We start from the raw sequence: 19,272 nt of genomic DNA, 5'->3' as shown, positions 1-19,272 counted from the left end.
AAACATAATGTTTCTCCAAGCGATGGCAAACAATACTTTGGTTCTGTCCAGCTACTTGGTGCAGTGAAATCTCGTTACTATGAACCCCACATTAACGAATTTATCAAATTTACGAATATGTTAAAATTACTGCCAGATTGCCTATATTTTCAGTGTTGCAATGTTTCAGAACTATGAATTTCATTACAATGCATATTTCAGAGTAACGCACACAGTTTATTTTCCCCTTTATAACCGAGGAACATCAGTATTACGAATTTGGATGAAAGTAACAGCGCCGCAACTCTCGCGTGAAACAGAAACTGCCGGTGCAGTAGCTATCATCACCATGTCAAGGGCCAACTGCTTCACCACAAACTTCACCAAGAACTTCACGACAATGGTTTGGGGATGTGCGTATAAGATCCAATGATGAATGCAGCTAGTGACAGCACCAAGAAGAAGCGAAAGCAGATTTTGCTGCAGGACAAATTGGGCATATTGCAGGAAATCAATGCAGGGAAAGAGCGAATCGTCGTATGCAGACAGCGTGGCATTGCCCCATCGACCGTCGCGACCATTTTGAAAGACCGAGACAAGATTGTCCAGCTTCACCGGGAATCGCAACTCGCTCCTACAAGCTGCGACTGGGAAACTTTCAAAATGTAGACCAAGCTGTTCTCACGTGGTTCAAAGATGCCAGACTGTGAAACGTTCCAGTGTCTGGCCCAATGCTCCAAGAAAAACCTGCGAATTTGCCGATGCACTTGAAATAACTGGCTTCAATGCCAGTGCAGGTTGGCTTTCTTGTCTCCGCCAAAGGAACGGAATAACTTGGCAGGCAGTCTCGTGCAAAGAAAAGGCTGCTGACAGAGAAGGTGCGGATTCCTGGCGCAATGATCGTTTTCTAGAGGTAGCTGGATCATACTCTGAAGACAATATTTTGAGCACGGATGAGACCGCATGTTTTTATCAGCTCCTGCCAGGCCAGACGATGCACTTTAAAGGGCAGGAGTGCAAAGGAGGGAAGAAGTCTCATCATTGCAGGACAGTCCTGCTCTGCTGCAATGCAACAGGCATGAAGAAAATTAAACCGCTCGTCATCGGCAAGTATGCGAAGCCTTGCTGCATGAAAACGTCATGCGTTATCATATGACTACCGCGCCAACAAACGAGCCTGGATGACCAGAGAACTCTTTTCCGAGTGGCTCATCAAACTCTATGACCAAATGAGGAGGGATGACCGAAGAATTGTACTGGTTGTCGACAACTGCTCTCTGCTCACATTGTGAATGTTCGCTTGATGCACGTTTGCTTGGAGTTTCTGCCGCCAAACAATACGTCCTTGCTGCAACTCCTAGACCAGGGCATTATAAAGAGTGTGAAAGTAGAATTTCGTAAGTGCCTTGTGCACTGGTTCATTATCAACCTCTGCCTAAAGCAGTTGACTGCAATCACTATTCTTCAGGCGGTGGAAATACCCACAGGAGCATGGCGGAACTTGAAGGCGCCCACCATTAACAGCTGCTGGCGAAAAGCAGTGCTTGTCAGAGAGCCTGTGCAGCTTGAAGGTGACCTGGAGGCGACCGACAACCCAGGAGACCTGTGGACCGAGGTTGCGGAACTGCTGCCCGCCGTCTCTTCCTTTGACGACTACGTGGAGAGCGACAGCGCAGTGCTAACAGCGGCGGACCGACCTGACAACCGAAGAGATTGTTAACTGCATCCGCAATGTCTCCAGTGACAATGACGACCCGAAGGAAGACAACTGTGGGTCACCAAACACAGAAAATGAGATCGTGTCGAACATTGATGTTTTAGTGCACATGAACAAAGTTAGCACTTTCATCGCTCGGTGCAATGACATACCCGATGAGGTATAGGTATACTGAAGTGGAAAATGTAGACACAGTCCTGATCGGTCGTGCGTGCTTTATTTGAAGAAATCGCTGATTTATTCAAATAAAGCAGCTTTGACGTACCTTGGCATCTACTGCCAAGGTACATCATTTTCATCCCTAGGTTTGTCCACTGGCTTATAACTGCAAGTTTTTCATTACGATATCTCAAAATAACGAACGATTTTCGGCAGTCCCGCCTGATTCATTATATCGAGGTTTGATTGTATTTGCATATTTTAATGTTTGGCTCAAGTTACTTGGGATACCCTTAGCCGCGCATTTGCTGGGTTGCTCATGCTTTTTGGTGTGTTTTAAGGAGTGTGTGTAAGCAGTGAAGTCTTCAACTTGTGAACACCTGAAGCTCAAAAGCAGTGCACAGAACGAGAGTGAGGGAGAACACGTGCAATGCACTATTGTGCGAAAACTTGGTACTTGCAGTGGTGAATGGCAGAAAACAGCACGTGAAAAAAATTAAAGGCTAATTTACACTGGTGACTGACGATGTTCGCAGGATAATACGCAAAACTGTTAAACCAATCAGATTATACTTATTTTACCACTTATTTTAAAACACTGATACTTATTTTACCCGGTCAATTGTAAGCAGATGGCAACTGGCCGGTCCCACTTGCCAGTGTGAGCATCGATCGCCTTCAGTCACTTTTTGGTTGCGAGTTGCAAATAGTCACACGACCTCCTCAAGTGGCCAGTGTGAATGAGCCGCGCAACTCCTGACCCCTAACAAGCCGATAACGTTTGTCCTCTGCTTTCACAGGGTATTTACATGCAAACTGACTTGCATAATTTTCCCGCTGAGTAAGAATCCAACGGAAACTGAGCAACCTTGCGTGTAGCTTTATCAGATTCGAAGAACAGCACTAGTACTGGAGCTATAATTTTTACGTGAGATGCATATTCTTTCACGCGCAACAAATCTGGGCAATAGTCATGCATTGTAAGGTTGTTTTAAAGGCTTCAGTCGAAAATTCGGGTTTGTCAGTAATTGGGTAGGTACTTAACGAGTGAAAATAGGCTCAGCTAAAGTTTGGTTTTAAGTATTACACCTCATGAGAACACCGTAAGGACGGATATTTAAGGGTGAAAAAACCAGCAGGCATAGCTTTGTTGATTCACCGGGCCACCATGGAGTTCGCTGTTCATTAATCACTGGACAAGGAAGGCGATTGTTGACAGGGCAATGATCGCCGAGCCGGACAGCCTACATGCACTTTGCAACTACACCTCTGAGAAGATGGCAGATACAGCCAGTGTTGCCAGATCACATTGCATTTTGAATATCCCCTATTGGATATTTTATTGGATTCTACTCTGTTAACTTTTTTTGTGACTGTTTGATTTGTTTATGATTTGGTCTCTGAAATTACTATTCGCACACTCCTGTGGCATAGTGCATTGTTGGAATAACTCTGGAAATTTTACTGAGCTGTTAGGAAAGCTTTGCCTATGTACCACTGTAATTCAGATGGTTAGAAATCTCACGTTTTCTCTTAGCTATACATTAGCACGTCACGCAATGAAATGTCTTCCCAATGGCAAAACCATGACCAGCTCTGTGATCTGTAGACTGTACACATGTACAACCCTAACACTTCTTTCAGTAACTTGTATTTCTGCTGCTCTACAATTTTTTTGCCTACTGCTAGGTTTCAAAACACATAGTGAAGCTCGTTTCTTTGTTAAATTTGTCTAAATATGAAAGGCATTAAACGGGCACTAAAGGAAAACAATAAATCAAGCTAAAGGGGCCCTGAACCACTTCTTATTGAAGTGGAGAAAGGCATTTGAAGTTAAAATACTAGGCTATTTCAGAAACATTTTGCTGCACAACGTATTTCAATATGTTGAGCAAAAGCCGAAGTATTGGCAATCAAACACAGCCTCCGCTGTGCTGTCATTCTTTCTTCACTGCCTTGCACAGTGAAGACTAGCGCGGAGTGGGCCGCGCCCACAGTGCTCTGCCTTGTAAATGTTACCATGGCATGCAGCTCAAATTTAATTTTGGATGTTAGCGTAGGTACCACGACCTCGATTTCGGTGCCTATGACACTCTAAACGTAAGCCAAACATGGTTGTTGTCAGCGAGCTGTAGTGTGCTTAGCCAGTAAACTTGTGGCAGCACCCTGCGGTGGCTGCGGTATCAACGCTACATAGCAGTCTGCAGCTACCTATAGCAGCCGCATATGAAAATCTGCTTTATTATGAAGTACAGGGTCCAGGGTCTGTTCAAAAGAGCAATTGAGAGTAAGGTGAGTTTGTGATCTGCTTGGGAGCTCCACGCAGTGCGTACGACAGCAAAACTTGGCTATGATATTCACAGCAGTGTATGCTACCTGTGGACTACCGTATTTACACGATTGTAAGTCGACTCCAATGCGAGTCGACCCCCCCATATCGCTTGACCGAAAAAAGAAAAAAACAAACCCGAGAGCGCATTCGATAACGAAAATGTATTAGTCGCTGACATGGTCACTGGACTACTCTTCTTCACTAGCGCTGCCATCGTCATCGTTGCTGCGGTCCCACAGCGCGTTGTGGTCAAGCGAAATTTCAAATTTGGCGAACGACCGCACCAGGACATCTTGCAGAACAGCAGCCCACGTCAAATGCACTCAACCACACGCAGCCGTCAGGGAGGCTCTTTTGACAGGTCCGGTTGGCGTAATTTCGCAGTCTACTGCCGCCAGCCACTCGTACTCACGGCAGAACAGAACCTTAAAATTAAGGCGAAGGTCCGGGCTTGTTTCATGACCACGTCGCACTTCAGTGGCAGGGACCGATCACGCATTTCAGCGACATACGCCGCAAGCTTAGCCTACAGCTCCGCAAAGCATCCAGACTTCGGCACGTGGGAAATTTCTCACTTGCCGCCTCAGGGGGAAAATTTCGCATCGCTGCAGTCGCCACTCTCGCACCACCCGGTTAGAAACATCGAAATTGCGGCCCGCTGCGCAGTGATTTGTTTCTTCGGCGTAAAGGATGGCAGCCCTCTTGAACGCTGCTGTGAACGAGTGCCGAACGATTAGTGGGCCTGCAGCACTCATGACGACTGGGGAAGCATAGAAGTAGCACGTAGCCGGCAGTCAAGTAGAGCGCGTCAAAAAGTTGGTCAAACCAATACTAATGCCTTTAAACAGAGAAAGAGAAATCCGCGAGCGGTGTCTGCTCTTCCATGAACTACCGGTACTCCCCGCAAGCGCTGCCGTTCTGAGGGTGCCGCCGCAAATTGGAACAGCGGCGCTTCCAGCAATTATCGACACCCCCCATGAGTGTTGCATGCACTGTAAGACTCTCAAAAATGTAGAAAAACCCTCCCGAAAAGCGAACAAACACGCGGGATAGCGAAAAGATACGGGTAGGGTCATAGAGCAAACATAAAATTGTAACTACGTTTTAGCTCTCGGTCAGTATCACTTTTTTTGGCGGGGCCATGTTTTGGTTTCGATTGTAAGTCGACCCCCCAACTTCAGACTTTCAAATTTTAAAAAAGGGGTCAACTTACAATCGTGTAAATACGGTATATTATTTCACCAAGCCCGAGGGGTGGTTCAGGGACCCTTTAAGTGACGGATTAATAAGTAATCTAACATGTCCAAACTGTCACTTTTTCCAAGAGCAGGCCATTTATAAGAAATACTACACAAACCAGGTATGATCTGTACAACAACAGTGAGGAATTGGAACCAGCTACCAATGATACTGAAAGCCTCATATGTGATCTGTGTATTGTAGTCAAGCATATAAAAGAAAATGCAGATTTTGTTAAATTTTTCTTGAGTATAACTCCTTGATACTGTTTCCTTGCTGCACACTGTAGATATATATGCTAGCAAAGTTACGTGTAGGCACCTTTGCTATTCAGCATCCCCTGAAGAATAGGCTTGTGGCAAGTGCCACTGAGCGATACTTATTTGTTGTTAGTGCTTCGTTAAGGTGCTTCTTGTCATCCTACTTGCAACAATAGTATTGAGACAGCAGCTGTGCACCTTTGACAATGAGCAAGCCTGCATACCACGTGCCAGGGGCTGCCACAAGCCCCATTTATAACGCCGTCATTTAAAGCCTTCTGAATAGAGAGCAAGTGTAGCAGGCATCAGGCAATAATAGGCTGGGAATCACTTAGTACTATTCAAAATGTGGGAGAGCAGAGGGAAAATGTGCCCCATCGTGAACTGCAAGAACTGCTACAGACTTGAATGTGTGAGATAACACTGTGTGCAAGTTTCATCTGCCTTAGCTGCACGGGGAATTGTCGTGCTTAAAACTCTTCATAATGGGCACCTTTCTGCAAGGCAAGCACAACACGCTCTACCGCCAGCAATAGATGTGGCCATAACTGCAGGCCATGACCGGCAAATGATTGCTGCCAGGATGGCATTATCTGCAGCAACAACACAGCGTTACCGTCACCACTGGCACAAATTATCACGAAATGTTGAACTTTGATAAGCATATAAGTTAGTACTATGCCCTCTCTATGCAAGCACGAGACACACTCAGAAAACTTACTTTCCACAGTAGCGAAATCGGGCATGTAATATAATATGCAGGCACTGCGAGTTTTTCTTCCTGTGCTGAAGATCAAACAGTAAGCAAGCAAGCGATCAGCCACTTTCAACATTTTTGCCCATGTGTACGACAATACATATTAATCTGCACTGTAAGTAATTGGAAAACCATGTTCGAGACATCTGATCAGTGTTGGTTACAAGAATTATGTGGTCGGGACTTATTACCGGTGTTGGAGCAGGTCGAAAGTAAGCATTTTCTGCATGTGCACACGCGGCTATTCCCGAACGAAGTTTTCGCACATACATTTGGCGACGACGAGCGCACAGCGGTAACAGGCCTACAAGTCAGTTAAAAGACTAGAATATAAAGGGTAAAACATCAGGGTGTGTTACATTTGTTGACTTCAGCCAGTAAGCCTGCACACAATTAGGGTTACAGCACAGACAGAATGGATAATCCTAACATACACTTACACTGCCTCTGCATCTTTGGCGAAAGTTTTATGTTGTCTACCCGCTCAGTACTAACTGTAGTGGCCGAAATAGTGGCTGTCTGAGCTGTGTCTGTAGCCACCATGGCAAATGTAAATGGCAATCAAAAGGTGCTTAATGGTAGGTGCTGTCATGTAAGTAAGTACGGCGGCACTCGCGGGTATGGTGCTGTAGAGGTGTATAGTTTCTTGTCGCATCTGCCTAGTGTTGCACTCATCTATGGTAAAAACTGCAAAGAAGTAATTAGGGTGCAAGACAATAGTTCATCTCACCTCGAGGATCTTGGCACACTCAGCCTTTGGCACCTGGGCACTATTGATGGGAAAGCTCAAGGAAATACAGCAGAAAGCTATCTCTGCAGCTGAAGACAGGTGTTTCAATCTGTAGCGCTCGTCAAAAAGGAGGAATGTTGTATCCCTCACATTCTGTGTTGAGGTCTCTCCTGCTCATAAAAATGGGTTGGGGGGGGGGGGGGGAACCACCTTGGTTATGTCATTGTAATGCAAGCACCTTTTCTGCACAACCCTCTGTCCTGCATGTGCATGGTCATAACATGACTACAGTGTGACATGTCCTACGTGTTGATGTAGACCTGTGTGCTTTAGAAATTGCTTCTGCTGTATGATACAGCTACTATGCAAGGCTACCCTTACACAGTAGCTTAACGAGCACCACCTTTTGAATTTGAAAGATGTGAAGAAAGCAACGTTTGTTCAAACTTCCTTACTTGTCCAGTATCATGTCTTCATTAGTTCTCTGAACTGCCATGTTTGTTCAGCAAAAGCTGTTCCTGTGTGCTCATTTGATGGCCTCCGTAAAATGGCACTATAATACCCCAGAATTGTACTAACCAGCAACTGAACAGCCCCCAGGACTGACTGACAAGCCCATGCATTGACTCACCAGGAAGAGTGGAACCAACTCAACCAACTGCCCTCATCTGCCCACCGACAGCCTCCAGCTGCAAGTAGACCGAGAAATCATCAGAGATACGGTAAGCCTCATCCTCAACGGTTTTGACAAGGCACTCGTGATGCAACAACACTTATTCAGCTGATGAGTGCTTCTGGAGAGGCCTTGCTTCGTTGCTGAAAAAAATTGAACTACCGACTTCAGCCAGCAAAATATATGAAGGATGGATCCTTTGTATACACAAAAAATAGAATGGTTGCATGCAAGTCTAAAATCAAATCAGTTATTGAGAGGAGGCAGAGCATAAACAACTATGACATATAGGCAATCTCGAAAGAAAATGACCAGCCTATTGCTCTTGTGCCTTGAAACGTTGCAAGAAACTGAACTGATGTAATCTTCAATAATACTGTGGGACTTACTGAACACGCAAATGGGTCTAGTACCACTACCAGCAGCAACACTGCCAGCGACGTGGCTTACGAAATGGAAGATAGCCATCAAGTGATGTCATTCTTTTACTTTAGCATTGTTGCCACAGCAAAAGAAGATGAGCTGGAGGCTGCACTTACAGCCGCATTGATCCTGCAAGAGCCTTTCTACAGTGTGCAAGGCATGACACCAACGGAACTTGCAATGCACAAACAGTGATGCATCCAATTGACAACAGTATGGGAATTCACAGGGACTTGGATCTTGCCAAAAAGTCAGTGATGTCAAGACAAAACAACCTGTACTCACGGTAGTGAATATCAAAAAGTCTCCCAAACAAACTGGAGAATCCAAAATAATTTCTAACCAGTACATGTGCTGCTGACAGGAGGCCTGTATGATTTTTTTTTTCCTCAAAACACAATGTTTGTTTGCCGATCGCTCTTCATGTGTGCTTCAATATGGATTTCTAAAACGTCAAGATGAATTTACCAGGGCCAGTATAAAGTAAAAATTTCTTTTCTCAGATTTTCTTTTCTTATTCATTATTTACTATAGGCCAGTCTTTAAATGTGTGTGAAGCGCTACTTGAATCGTTGACAAATCATGAAAAGGAATAGCACTGGAATCGAATCATTACATTATCCCAACCCAGACGTCGGGAAATATCTTTATTTTGTCGGTGCAGCCCTGCTATCCTGATAGCAGTGCTTTTTATCTTGTGGTCATCGATGTGCTACTCAGCTTGAAGCCACCTATACTTATGGACAACGTTTCTTGGCTATGAAGCTAAAGCTATGAGGGTGGAGCTTCTGCACATCTGTTCGTGTGCAAAGTAGTCCTGGCACTGGTTTCGGTTTCTCCGACCTTTTTACTTTAGTGAAAGCAGACGCGATTAACTCGGGGCGAATTTCTGAAGCTGTTATTTGTGGACGTCCAAGATGTATCAAGCTACAAACGGAAAGTAACGCAGCCTGTGTCGGAGCCCCGAAACAGCCGTATGACCTCTGTCTTGGTAGAGCTGGCACAGCATAAGTCAGCTCGTTCACTCATGTGTACACGGGGACAGTTGCGATTTTGTAATGGGTTTACCTGGTTTTCATGTATATGTTGCAACACACTTTTTGCTGTGCTTCGACATCCATTTGTTGCTGAAGTTGTCATCAGACTGTCAGTAGAGTGGACAGGCCACACAGCAGGCGACGAAAACTCGCCAGAAGATGAGGGCACACGCCTTTTTGCCTTGAGAATTGTGCAAAACATGAGATGGTCTTGCATGTGTGAAAACTTCACCACCAACTGAGAAATACAATAAAATATGAGTACCCTACTGGTGAATTTTTCATATCACTTCAAATTACATGCTCTAAAAAACAAAACAATTATGTTCTTTCTTCTGCTCGCAAGAAAACATGAGTGAGCCTATACGTCTACCTCCAGCAGCAGTGCCACGGGTGTGCTTTGTTTCTGTAGCCTTCACTTCATTTCCCAGAAAAATTGTTTGCAATTGTAGATGAGCTGAAGTGATGGCATTGTAAATTGCACAGTGGCATTAAGTGCTGCAAAAGTGTGTCAAGACTCTCCTCATTTACAAGGATGTGGATGGAGGCTTTCAATGGTGCACTTTGGCCAGATTAGCCCTTGGACCATTAAAACCCACAGATCGTCAGATTGAGTCTCTTGAACTGATAGCTATATATCAAGGTTATCAAAAATAATAATAATAATAATGTGAATAGAAGACTTCTGTTAGTTGACAAAGCAGCAAAACATACCATGTTATGGAAGCAAGCATACAAACTGGCATGAATATGAGTGACTAACATAATTTGCAAGTGCTAACCAAAATTTTCCAACCGTAGTTCGCATATGTAACCTCCTGCCACCATAACTTTAAAGGGCTCCTCACCAGGCCCCATAGCAAATTTTGGTTGTACGCTGGAAGTTGCTTCGTGTCCTCTAGGGAGCTTTCTGCCGCAAAAATTTTTCAAGTCTGCTCATTAATAGCCAAGATAGAAATATTTCAGTGCCGCAAACCCATGATTTCAGCAGACGGGCTCCACTGCATAGTGAGACTCTCTGTCGACTCGCCTCGTTTAGCTTCCGCAAGCGAAATTCCTTCCCTGCATTCTCCCGTGCTGGACCTCGAGAATTGCGTGACATGCGTCACGGGCCCCACCATCACTTTTTTTTTTCTTTTTTCGGCGATGCACACTTTCGCTGGCGGCGTTGGGCACAAGCTGTTTCATGCAGCGAACGCGTTTGCGCGCTGTGCACGTGGACACATGACTAGAGGTATAATTCAGTGCTGCAAGAATACTGAGGCAAAACAAGCGGATTGCAGAGCATGATCACGCATTGGAACACGGTAAAAAATGGCATAGTTTCGGTACCTGCACACGTCACCGCTCTCTAAACTTCAATTCGTCAATTCAAGCAACAGATCACAAAAATAACAGATGGTGCCTTGAATAATTCTAGAAGTAGCGTGTCGCCACGACCGATGTCGCACTGTGGACACGAGTACGTAGGTGCAGAGACACGAGTACGTCATCCTTCCGCTTGAAGCGCGGCGTCTGTGACAAGGAAAAACGGCATTTGGTTTGAAATTTCAGATCTTTCCGTGGCACGTAGCGATGTAATACTTTGCAGACACGATTGTTATCACGCAACGTATGCTCTGTGCTTGTCAGCTCAAAATGACCAAGCCTGGTGAGGGGCCCATTAAGCAGCAGGAACTTCACTGACCTGTTTTGCTTAGCATGACACCTCATCACCAGTATTCATTTTTCTGTCATCTGATACTGACCACTGTAAGAAAGGGAGAGAGCAAAAAGCCACATTTTAAAGCAAATCTTTGCCTCACTGATTTGTTTGCGAGTGCCAAAAACACTGCAGGAAAGCCAACTTGCACGTCAGCATAGAACACTTCAGTTTACATTCGCAGTATGTTGCCAGCGTCGACTGGCCAGCTGGTCAGTGCCTGGTGATGATGCGAAGCAACGAGTGCAGCAAGAGTAGTGCATGCACAAAATTCACTAGAAGCGCAAGTTGCCCCTGCTAGGCATGACATCACCCCTGTTGCGATTAACTTAGCTTCTCTGCTTATTGTAAGCAAGTGTGCATGAACACGGGCTCGTCTTAGGATCTGGAAAAAAAAGGAGCCCCTTTCTTTAAAAAAAAATGGTGGAACACCACGCTACCCAGGCAAACTGTACATATCTGCATTGCATTACAGGCGTCACACAGTGCATTCCCAGCCGTCACGATGCCGTACGCGAACGTAAGCACGAGCGCGATTGTGCCTGTAAGGCCGATCCCGTGTATCGGCTACGGCATGCAGAAGCCATGTGGGAGACGCTTGTGCACATCAGACCGAACACTTCTCGTGACATGGAAACGTTCCTAGCAGAAACGATGAATACCTTAAAGCCACGTAGTACACTGATCCTCATGTGCAGCGACTTTAACATTGATGTGGCGAAAGAGCATGGCAAATGGATCAAGAGCGTCATGCTAGATCGCCACTCATTGAAACTGAAGACACTTAGACCCACGATGCAATGCCGTTCCTGCACTGTCCTCACGTTTTCAAGCAGGCTGTGCCACGTTACAATGGCAGAGCTTTTGAACCACAGCGATCACAAGACAATACTGTGGAAGTGTAGAGTTGTCCGTGAAAGTGTGAGTGTATTATCAACAGCTACATGATGTAAAATAAATCTTATGCAAACTAAAGAAATGTGTCTTCATTCAACTTTAACTTTTAAAAAATACAATCCTAAACAAGCAATCAAACCACTTATGCATAGCATCGGGTCGCTCGGCGTTTCTTGGGTTCGTTGCATGGTCGTTGGCCTTGAGCTTTGACTTTGATTCAGTTTGCATTAGAGGAAAGCTTTGCACTCAACCATCTTTCATTAAGAAAGGGGCTTTTATTTTTCTTGGTTCCCCCATAAGACATTTAGTGGAGATGACTTTGCTTGTTGTCTTCACTATGTCCCCTCTTTTGTGCTGTTGATTTCCTTGTAAACTTGGGCACTCATTGTATTGCTGAAAGGGGAACATTGTCATCCGACCTACTACAACGTGAAGCTACTAAGCTGCATGTCATGCTGTGGCTGCATTACATAAGTTATGAGAGCTTATGGTTGAATAATTGTAACAATGCACTTGTTAATGTTGTAAAGTGGTTTGCTCATTACAAATGGAACTTCATTGGAAGATGTAATATGGTTGAATGAAAACCTTTCATGAAGATTTTATTTTAATAACACGTTATTTGTGCAGCCATATCCATGCTTTAGACGAAGCCTCTTGCAACACAAGCCTCAGAGACGGATGCCATGACGGCATAGCGCCCCCTTAGATACTTCCCATAGACGGTGGCACCAGATTTCCTTCTAGGTGTTATATTGAGAAACTCTATGCTGCCTCTTGATAGATCAGCGCCTGCTCTGGATAGATCTTAATAGCTGAAGTCAGGTCGTGCTTGAAGAACGCCTTCGTTTGCCCTCGCGATCCGTGGCCGGCGACAGCGCAGTAGGGCACTAACATCAATACACTCTAAAAACAGTTGCGCCCTTTGGGGTGTATGTTTGCCACACAACGATAATCGTCATCTGTCTTGTCCACGTTTCCTTTCTTTGACGCGGCGAGCCCGGCACTTTCCAGTAACGAACAGAATGCGCGTTATCAGCATGACATAGCATTCCCGACAGGAAAGTAACGAGCGCAGCGTTTTCAAGAAAGGAAATGCGGGCAAGACAGATGACGGTTATCGTTGTGTGGCAAATATACACTCCAAAGGGTGTAAACTTTTCTTACACTCTTAGAAAAATTTACACCCTTTGGGGTGTATCTTGTCCCACAACAATAATCGTCATCCTTGCTGCCCGCGTTTCCTTTCTTTAACGCTGCGAGCCCGGTACTTTCCAGTCACGAACGGCATGCGCCTTATCAGTGTGACGCAGCATTCTCGACAGGAAAGTAGCGAGCGCCGAGCTTTCAAGAAAGGAAACGCAAGCAAGGCAGATGACGATTATTGTTGTGGGACAAATATACACCCCAAAGGGTGCAACCGTTTTAAGAGTGTAGAATGTAGCACTGTTCGCATATGTATGTACGTTAATAGAATGCAAAAATAAAAGCAACCTAAAAACAAGATGCATCAGATACTCTTACACTCTCAAAACTGTTGCACCCTTTGGGGTGTAAATTTGTCCGACAACAATAATCGTCATCTGCCTTGCTTGCGTTTTCTTTCACTCTTAGAAACATTTACACCCTTTGGGGCGTATATTGTCCCACAACAATAATCGTCATCTGTCTTGCCCGCGTTTCCTTTCTTTAACGCTGCGAGCCCGGTACTTCCCAGTCACGAACGGCATGCGCGTTATCAGTGTGACGCAGCATTCTCGACAGAAAAGTAGCGAGCGCCGAGCTTCAAGAAAGGAAACGCAAGCAAGGCAGATGACGATTATTGTTGTGGGACAAACATACACCTTCAAAGGGTGCAATCGTTTTAAGAGTGTTCCTGAAAACTCGGCGCTCGCTACTTTCCTGTCGAGAATGCTGCGTCACACTGATAACGCGCATGCCGTTCGTGACTGGGAAGTACCAGGCTCGCCGCGTCAGAGAAAGGAAACGCGGGCAAGACGGATGACGATTATTGTTGTGGGACAAGATAAGCCCCAAAGGGTGTAAATTTTTCTAAGAGTGTAGGCAAAGTTACACACTTTTGGATGTATCACTGCCACACAACGATAATCGTCATCTGCTTTGCTTGCGTTTCCTTTCTTGAAAGCGCCGCGCCCGCTACTTTCCTGTCGGGAATGCTATGTCGTACTGATAACGCGCATGCCGTTCGTTACTGGGAAGTACCGGGCTCGCCGCGTTAAAGAAAGGAAATGCGGACAAGACAGATGACGATCATCGTTGTGTGGCAAAAAGGTGTAATTTTGCTTAACAGTGCACGCGCAGTAAGTCGCCTGACGGACCGTCGCGGCCTTGAAATAAATGCTAGCTGGTGTTCTGTCAGAAGGTGCACTGACGTCATGGTTACATAAAAGTCGCGCACGATAATTTGTCGATCAATGCCCGGGTGACCCACCACACAAGAATTAACCCCTAGCAAAGCGAAATCGCTGCTGGCGCGTATTTCGCCGCGGACACGGCAGCGGTGCCACACAAGCGCTAGAGTAGTGGTAGAGTGTAGTGGCGTAGTATCACCGTGGCATAGACTAATGCAGCAAGCATTTACTGTATTGCCCCATGGTAGTGACCACCAAGGGCGCGATCTTGTAAAGCTGGATTCACGAACGCGTGGGAACGCTGCTCGCGTTCACTCGTGGTCGCCGAGCAACAGCGTAAGATAGCAGTTATTTTTTGGCGTGCGTTTTGGTCGAACGAGTGACATAATCGAGACTTTGCTGTTATTGTTGTCGAAACGGTATTCCACTTTTTGTTGCCAAAAGTCCCAGCGGTTTTTGTTTTTTACTTCTCTGCTGTATCGCGAAGCACTGCGCGAGGACCGGGGAAGCGCTGCAGGAACGGGTAACGTATGATCATGTGATACGCCATCCGCAAATTCAAATCGCAGCTTGCTCCATCGTTTGAATAAGCGTTCGCTGGCCTCGTGTGATTGGTCAGAATGGCGCTTGCGTCGGCGAAAACGACATTCTGACGAACCATGTGGGATTAAGCGGGCAGTTCGCTAAGGTCGCGCGTGGTCGCCAAGAGTCAGCGTCTCTCTTTAGCTGCGTGCGCGCCTGACGCCAACGCGTCCTTCCATCTGCGTTCCCTAGTTTATTAAACCACGCGCTCGCGAGAAGCAAGCTCGAGCGCGTCCCGCAGTTCTGGCTGGTTTGCCCATTTTTATGTTCCCTCTCCTTCGAAGAGATCCTTCGGAAATGCGGGGCGTGTCTCGCGGAGTCGGCGGTGATTGGTTTGCGCCGCCTGCGTTTGCGTCCCGTACATCCGACTTCGCCGCGTCCGATGCCACCACTCGCGGCAATCTGTCCGCGACTGCATACCACGCCTGCAGTTTCTGCTAAACGTCTGCGCCAACCACCCAGCAATACTGGCCGTCGACGACGCACTACGTCTGCAGTTTCTGCTAAACGGTGGGCATAGACATCGATCGGCTTACTTGTATCGTGCGCGGCCTCGTTTGAACTGGCAACCTAAAAAGACGCTAAGGCAGAACACGACTGATAAAACAATTTTTTTTTTTACTCTGTTACTCTGTTGTCGTTAATTTCGAAATAACACGCTTGTTATTAGTAAATAAAATGAAGGTCGAAGGTTCGGGTTTTTTTTTTATTTCTGGCCAGAACCTAGACGCCGGTACGTCAATGTGACGTCACGGATTTAAAGTACTACTTCCATATTCAGGCCGCGTCGGCTCAGTAAAAGTTGCCGAAACTTCCCATGTTCTTTGTTTGGCTCCTTGGTATACAATGTAAATTTTTTGCCGCAAAATAACTAGGCCCTAGAAGACGCCATCGAGATGCATGGCGTCACGGCGAGCTAGTGTAGGAACTTCAAGGAGGCGTCGCTGCCACCACTTCGTTTTCGCGCTTTTCGGGGTGCACTAAGCGGCTTATCACGCCGAGAGATGTGTTTTCGGTATACTGGAAGAGGTAATTTACTGATACAGAAGAAATAATTTTCCTCTTTAGTGTTCCTTTAAGCTTCGGTGTTCGTAAATGCTATTTATACATTCCGTAATTTTCGTGAGTTTTTTTCCTGTCGTGAATGGAACGTTTAGTGACATTCCTGGCAGGAAGACCCCCATTTCAAGGGGAAATTGCGGTCAAGTGTCTACGGTTATTGCATGGCTCAAGTGAACAGAAGAGCTCGTGGGCACGCCATTGCTAAGCAACTTGGCTTTTGTGACCCGTGCGCTAAGTAATGATGTCGTACAATAATAGCCAACCAATCGTGTTTGTCATTGATTGTCAGTTTGTCATGTGCTGTTTAGGCGTTTCACATACTCACTTTGTGCCGAAAAAAATGTTTTTTTTTTTTTTACTAGGTAGAAACACTTCGAGATATATCAGGTAGCGGGTAGCGGAATTCTGTCACGTCATGTGGATTGCATCAGGCGGATATTACTTGCATTGCGATCAGTGTGATGTTTGTAATCGTACAGTTAGGGGACATGTCCCAACTGCGAAATTGAAGCCGGGTAGCAATAGTTGCATCCGTTTTGCAGCAACCGTGTGCCTAGCACTAATTTGGACATGCATCCTGGGATTCTGTGTCGTAATGCTTTGGTATTCCACTTGAACATTTATCAGTACCCACTTTATAGCCGCGCCTGAAAGTATAGTAATGCGCTTCGAGCGCGTTTAAAGACGAATGGTACACCGTTGTGCTTACCTTTACATCGCTCTCGTGTGCGCTTGCACAAACGACGGCCTCCGATATGCCGAGCGGTTTTGTCTACCGCGCAGACAAAATACACACACTGTAGGACGGGTGCGTGTGTGTACTTTTCGTCATCTTCCTCGGGGCTGCTTTAAGAGCAATGTCAAAATAAATCGACTCGCCCAAATCAGTGTATTGGGCTGAGAAGTTGCACGAGTTACATGTCACGGGCAGTAAACTACCCGTATGTTTGACCGCCATATTTTGGCTATGAGACACCGCAAGAGAGTTAGCTTGGACTGTCTGTACTATGTCGTGAGATGCCTCCACTCGGCTCTTCGCTTCCCCGGCGTGACTGTAGTAGCGTGACATTTCGGCCTCTGCACGCAGCGCAGTTCGTTTCATAAAGCGCAGCCTTTGTGCGTGATGTGCCGGCCCGATTCTGCATCTGACACTGAGCTGCCGTGAACTGGTTCGCTATCTCGGGGTGAATCGAATGGACCTGCGCTCTTAAAAACAGTGTTATAAATCAATGCGACAACCGCAGACCTCGTGGGCCACGTTCGCGTCCTGCGTCCGTTCTCTCGTGTCCCTTCCGCGGGCGGTATCGCGTTTTTGCAATATTCCGTTGCTCGTCGCAAGCTTCCCGCGCGTGGCGCACAAGGTTTTTGCGCGCGTTGGGTCCTCGTCCCAATTAGAGGAAACGGCGCATTTCTAAAGCCGACATGTATCAGTCTGCCATCGCCGCTCCCTTCCGCCCCCGCTTCTTTAGGGCAGTGGGGAAGTTGAAGATCAAGGCGTCAGACGTGCAGTCGGGGGCACTGTGTCAGGTCGGAAAGAGAGGGAGACAAAAAAGAAAGGACGCTGAGGTGGTGGGGGAGTGCAAGCGGGAGGAAGGCCTTAACTTCACGCCCCTGACGGGGGGAAAAAGCGGGTCGCAGTCGCGTGGCTCCAAGCTAGACACGTGCATCTCCGGTCCACACCGTACTGCCTTCAAGACACTCGGCACACGACAAAGGGTCCATTTTGGCGGCGCGGTTCCCCGCGCATCCTTTTGTTCAGCCATTGCTTTTATGACCCCCGGCTGCTGAAGCCGCCGCTTCTCTTTAACCGAGGCGGCACTTCGCGACAAGCGCGGGCGGCGGGTTCTCTTTTGAAGTCGCAGCTCGCGCGTGTCGCACTCGGCCTAGGGTGCGCGCCTTTTGGCTGTTCCTGCCCGGAGGGCAAGACGCGTGGTCGTGCGAGCCGATGGGGTCTTGCTGCCGCCGGCCGAGTCTCGGTCCCTTTCGGTTTTACGACACCTCTTTGTGAGACTTCTGCTTCACATCTCGTTGTCTTCTTCCTCACTCTCTGTTTTGTTGGTCTTGTTTCTCATGTCGAAATTTGGCAAAAGGCTGTCTTTTGTGCTGGCCGATATTGCTGGCGTCGCTTTGAGATTGCTGCCCGCCTGCTTTCCCCGTTTTCTCCCTTTCCGCCTTTATTTTCAAGCGCCTTCGCGTACGAGCGCTTTAGCCGAGGCGCTTGTCCGCGAAGCGCGACTTACCCATGTGTGTTTTTTTTTTTTTTTTGAAGCAGAAGAAAAGAGGAAAAGAAAAAGGCGGCCCTTCAGTTCCGGCCTTCGGTTTTGTGATGACCATTTCAGTCGCTACGTTCCCGGTGGCGCCGCCCCCCCTTTTTTGGCGGTACGGCCGCTCGTGGCCCGTGCACGGCCGCCAGCAGCCGCAGTGCGCGCCCGGTGAACTGCGTGAACGGTTGGGTGCCCACCTCGTGCTGTCTGCGTGGCGGTGTTTCGTTCCTTTTCACGCGCCGCTATGGAGGTCTATTCGCGAACGGTGGACTTCGGCAGCTGGTTCCTGGGACCCTGCTACGGTCCGGCCGCTTTCGTCCTGGGGCTGTTTGGGTGAGCGTAGGCGTAGTGTCCCTCGATACCGCGCCGTGATCAAACGTTGCGGTGATCTGTGCGCCGCCTTCTGTGGAGTCGCATGATGTTCTCTACTTGTCGTCCAGCGTCTGCGAAAAGCCTCGGCAACGCCGGTCGCTGCCGACCACTTACCGCGAATTATTTCCTTCGTCCTTTGTTTTTGTATCGGTTTCGCGGTCGAATTGAATGCCATCGACTTGCATAACCCTCCTGAAGCCCCCTTGATTGTTTCTTCAGTGTTTTCACACTGTGCTGTACACTGCACTGTACAGCAGGGTTCTCATTTGCAGCAATCATAACTCTTGTCTCCTCGATGTTGATAGCCTACGAGAGTTCACATGCACAGGCCACAGCGTAGCTTTGGGATGTGAAATCCCCATCAATACCTACCAGCTAAAAGTTTTTTTTCTGCATGTGCGCATATCCTTATTATAGTATCACATGTGCGCGGAAGGCAGTGTAACCAAAGAGGTTGGTACACATAGGATGGGGAGAAAAAAAAAACATTCGCGGCAATGAAGCTGTTATTCAAGATCTGCACCTCATTAATATTCAAGAGATCACGGCAGCTGATGTCTAGCATAAAATTCATAAAACTATTATTTTCATTTATCAACGTCATTGGGCATTATATAAGGCACATTTCCTCTACCCCGTGTAATAGAGGAAATGAAGCTATACAGTTTTGAATACTAATGAGTGTCCCCTAAATGTAGATGATCCTGTATATGTC

The 19,272-nt window shown here is 46.8% G+C and overlaps 1 protein-coding gene across 10 annotated transcripts in view; it reads left to right on the top strand.

Moving 5' to 3' along the window:
* Set2 (SET domain containing 2) overlaps window positions 1–19,272 on the top strand; it is a 112,830-nt gene that overhangs the window by 14,766 nt on the left and 78,792 nt on the right. For 4 of the 10 annotated variants that reach the window (XM_065441650.2, XM_065441647.2, XM_065441649.2 and 1 more), the window contains one exon: window positions 7,767–7,895. The exons of 4 other annotated variants lie outside the window; for them this stretch is intronic. Coding sequence is in view for 2 of the 6 variants with exons in the window: in XM_065441644.2 (XP_065297716.2) it covers window positions 15,242–15,369 (128 nt within the window). In the remaining 4 variants the exon portion in view is untranslated. Of the gene's footprint in view, window positions 1–7,766; window positions 7,896–15,222; window positions 15,370–18,335; window positions 18,519–19,272 lie in introns of those variants that run through there. 2 more of the 10 variants (XM_065441644.2, XM_065441646.2) reach the window with 2 other exon arrangements.

The sequence above is a fragment of the Dermacentor albipictus genome, chromosome 1 (genome assembly GCF_038994185.2).
Source record: "Dermacentor albipictus isolate Rhodes 1998 colony chromosome 1, USDA_Dalb.pri_finalv2, whole genome shotgun sequence".
NCBI classification, from domain to species: Eukaryota; Metazoa; Arthropoda; class Arachnida; order Ixodida; family Ixodidae; genus Dermacentor; species Dermacentor albipictus.
This window is presented reverse-complemented; position numbering and strand designations above follow the sequence as displayed.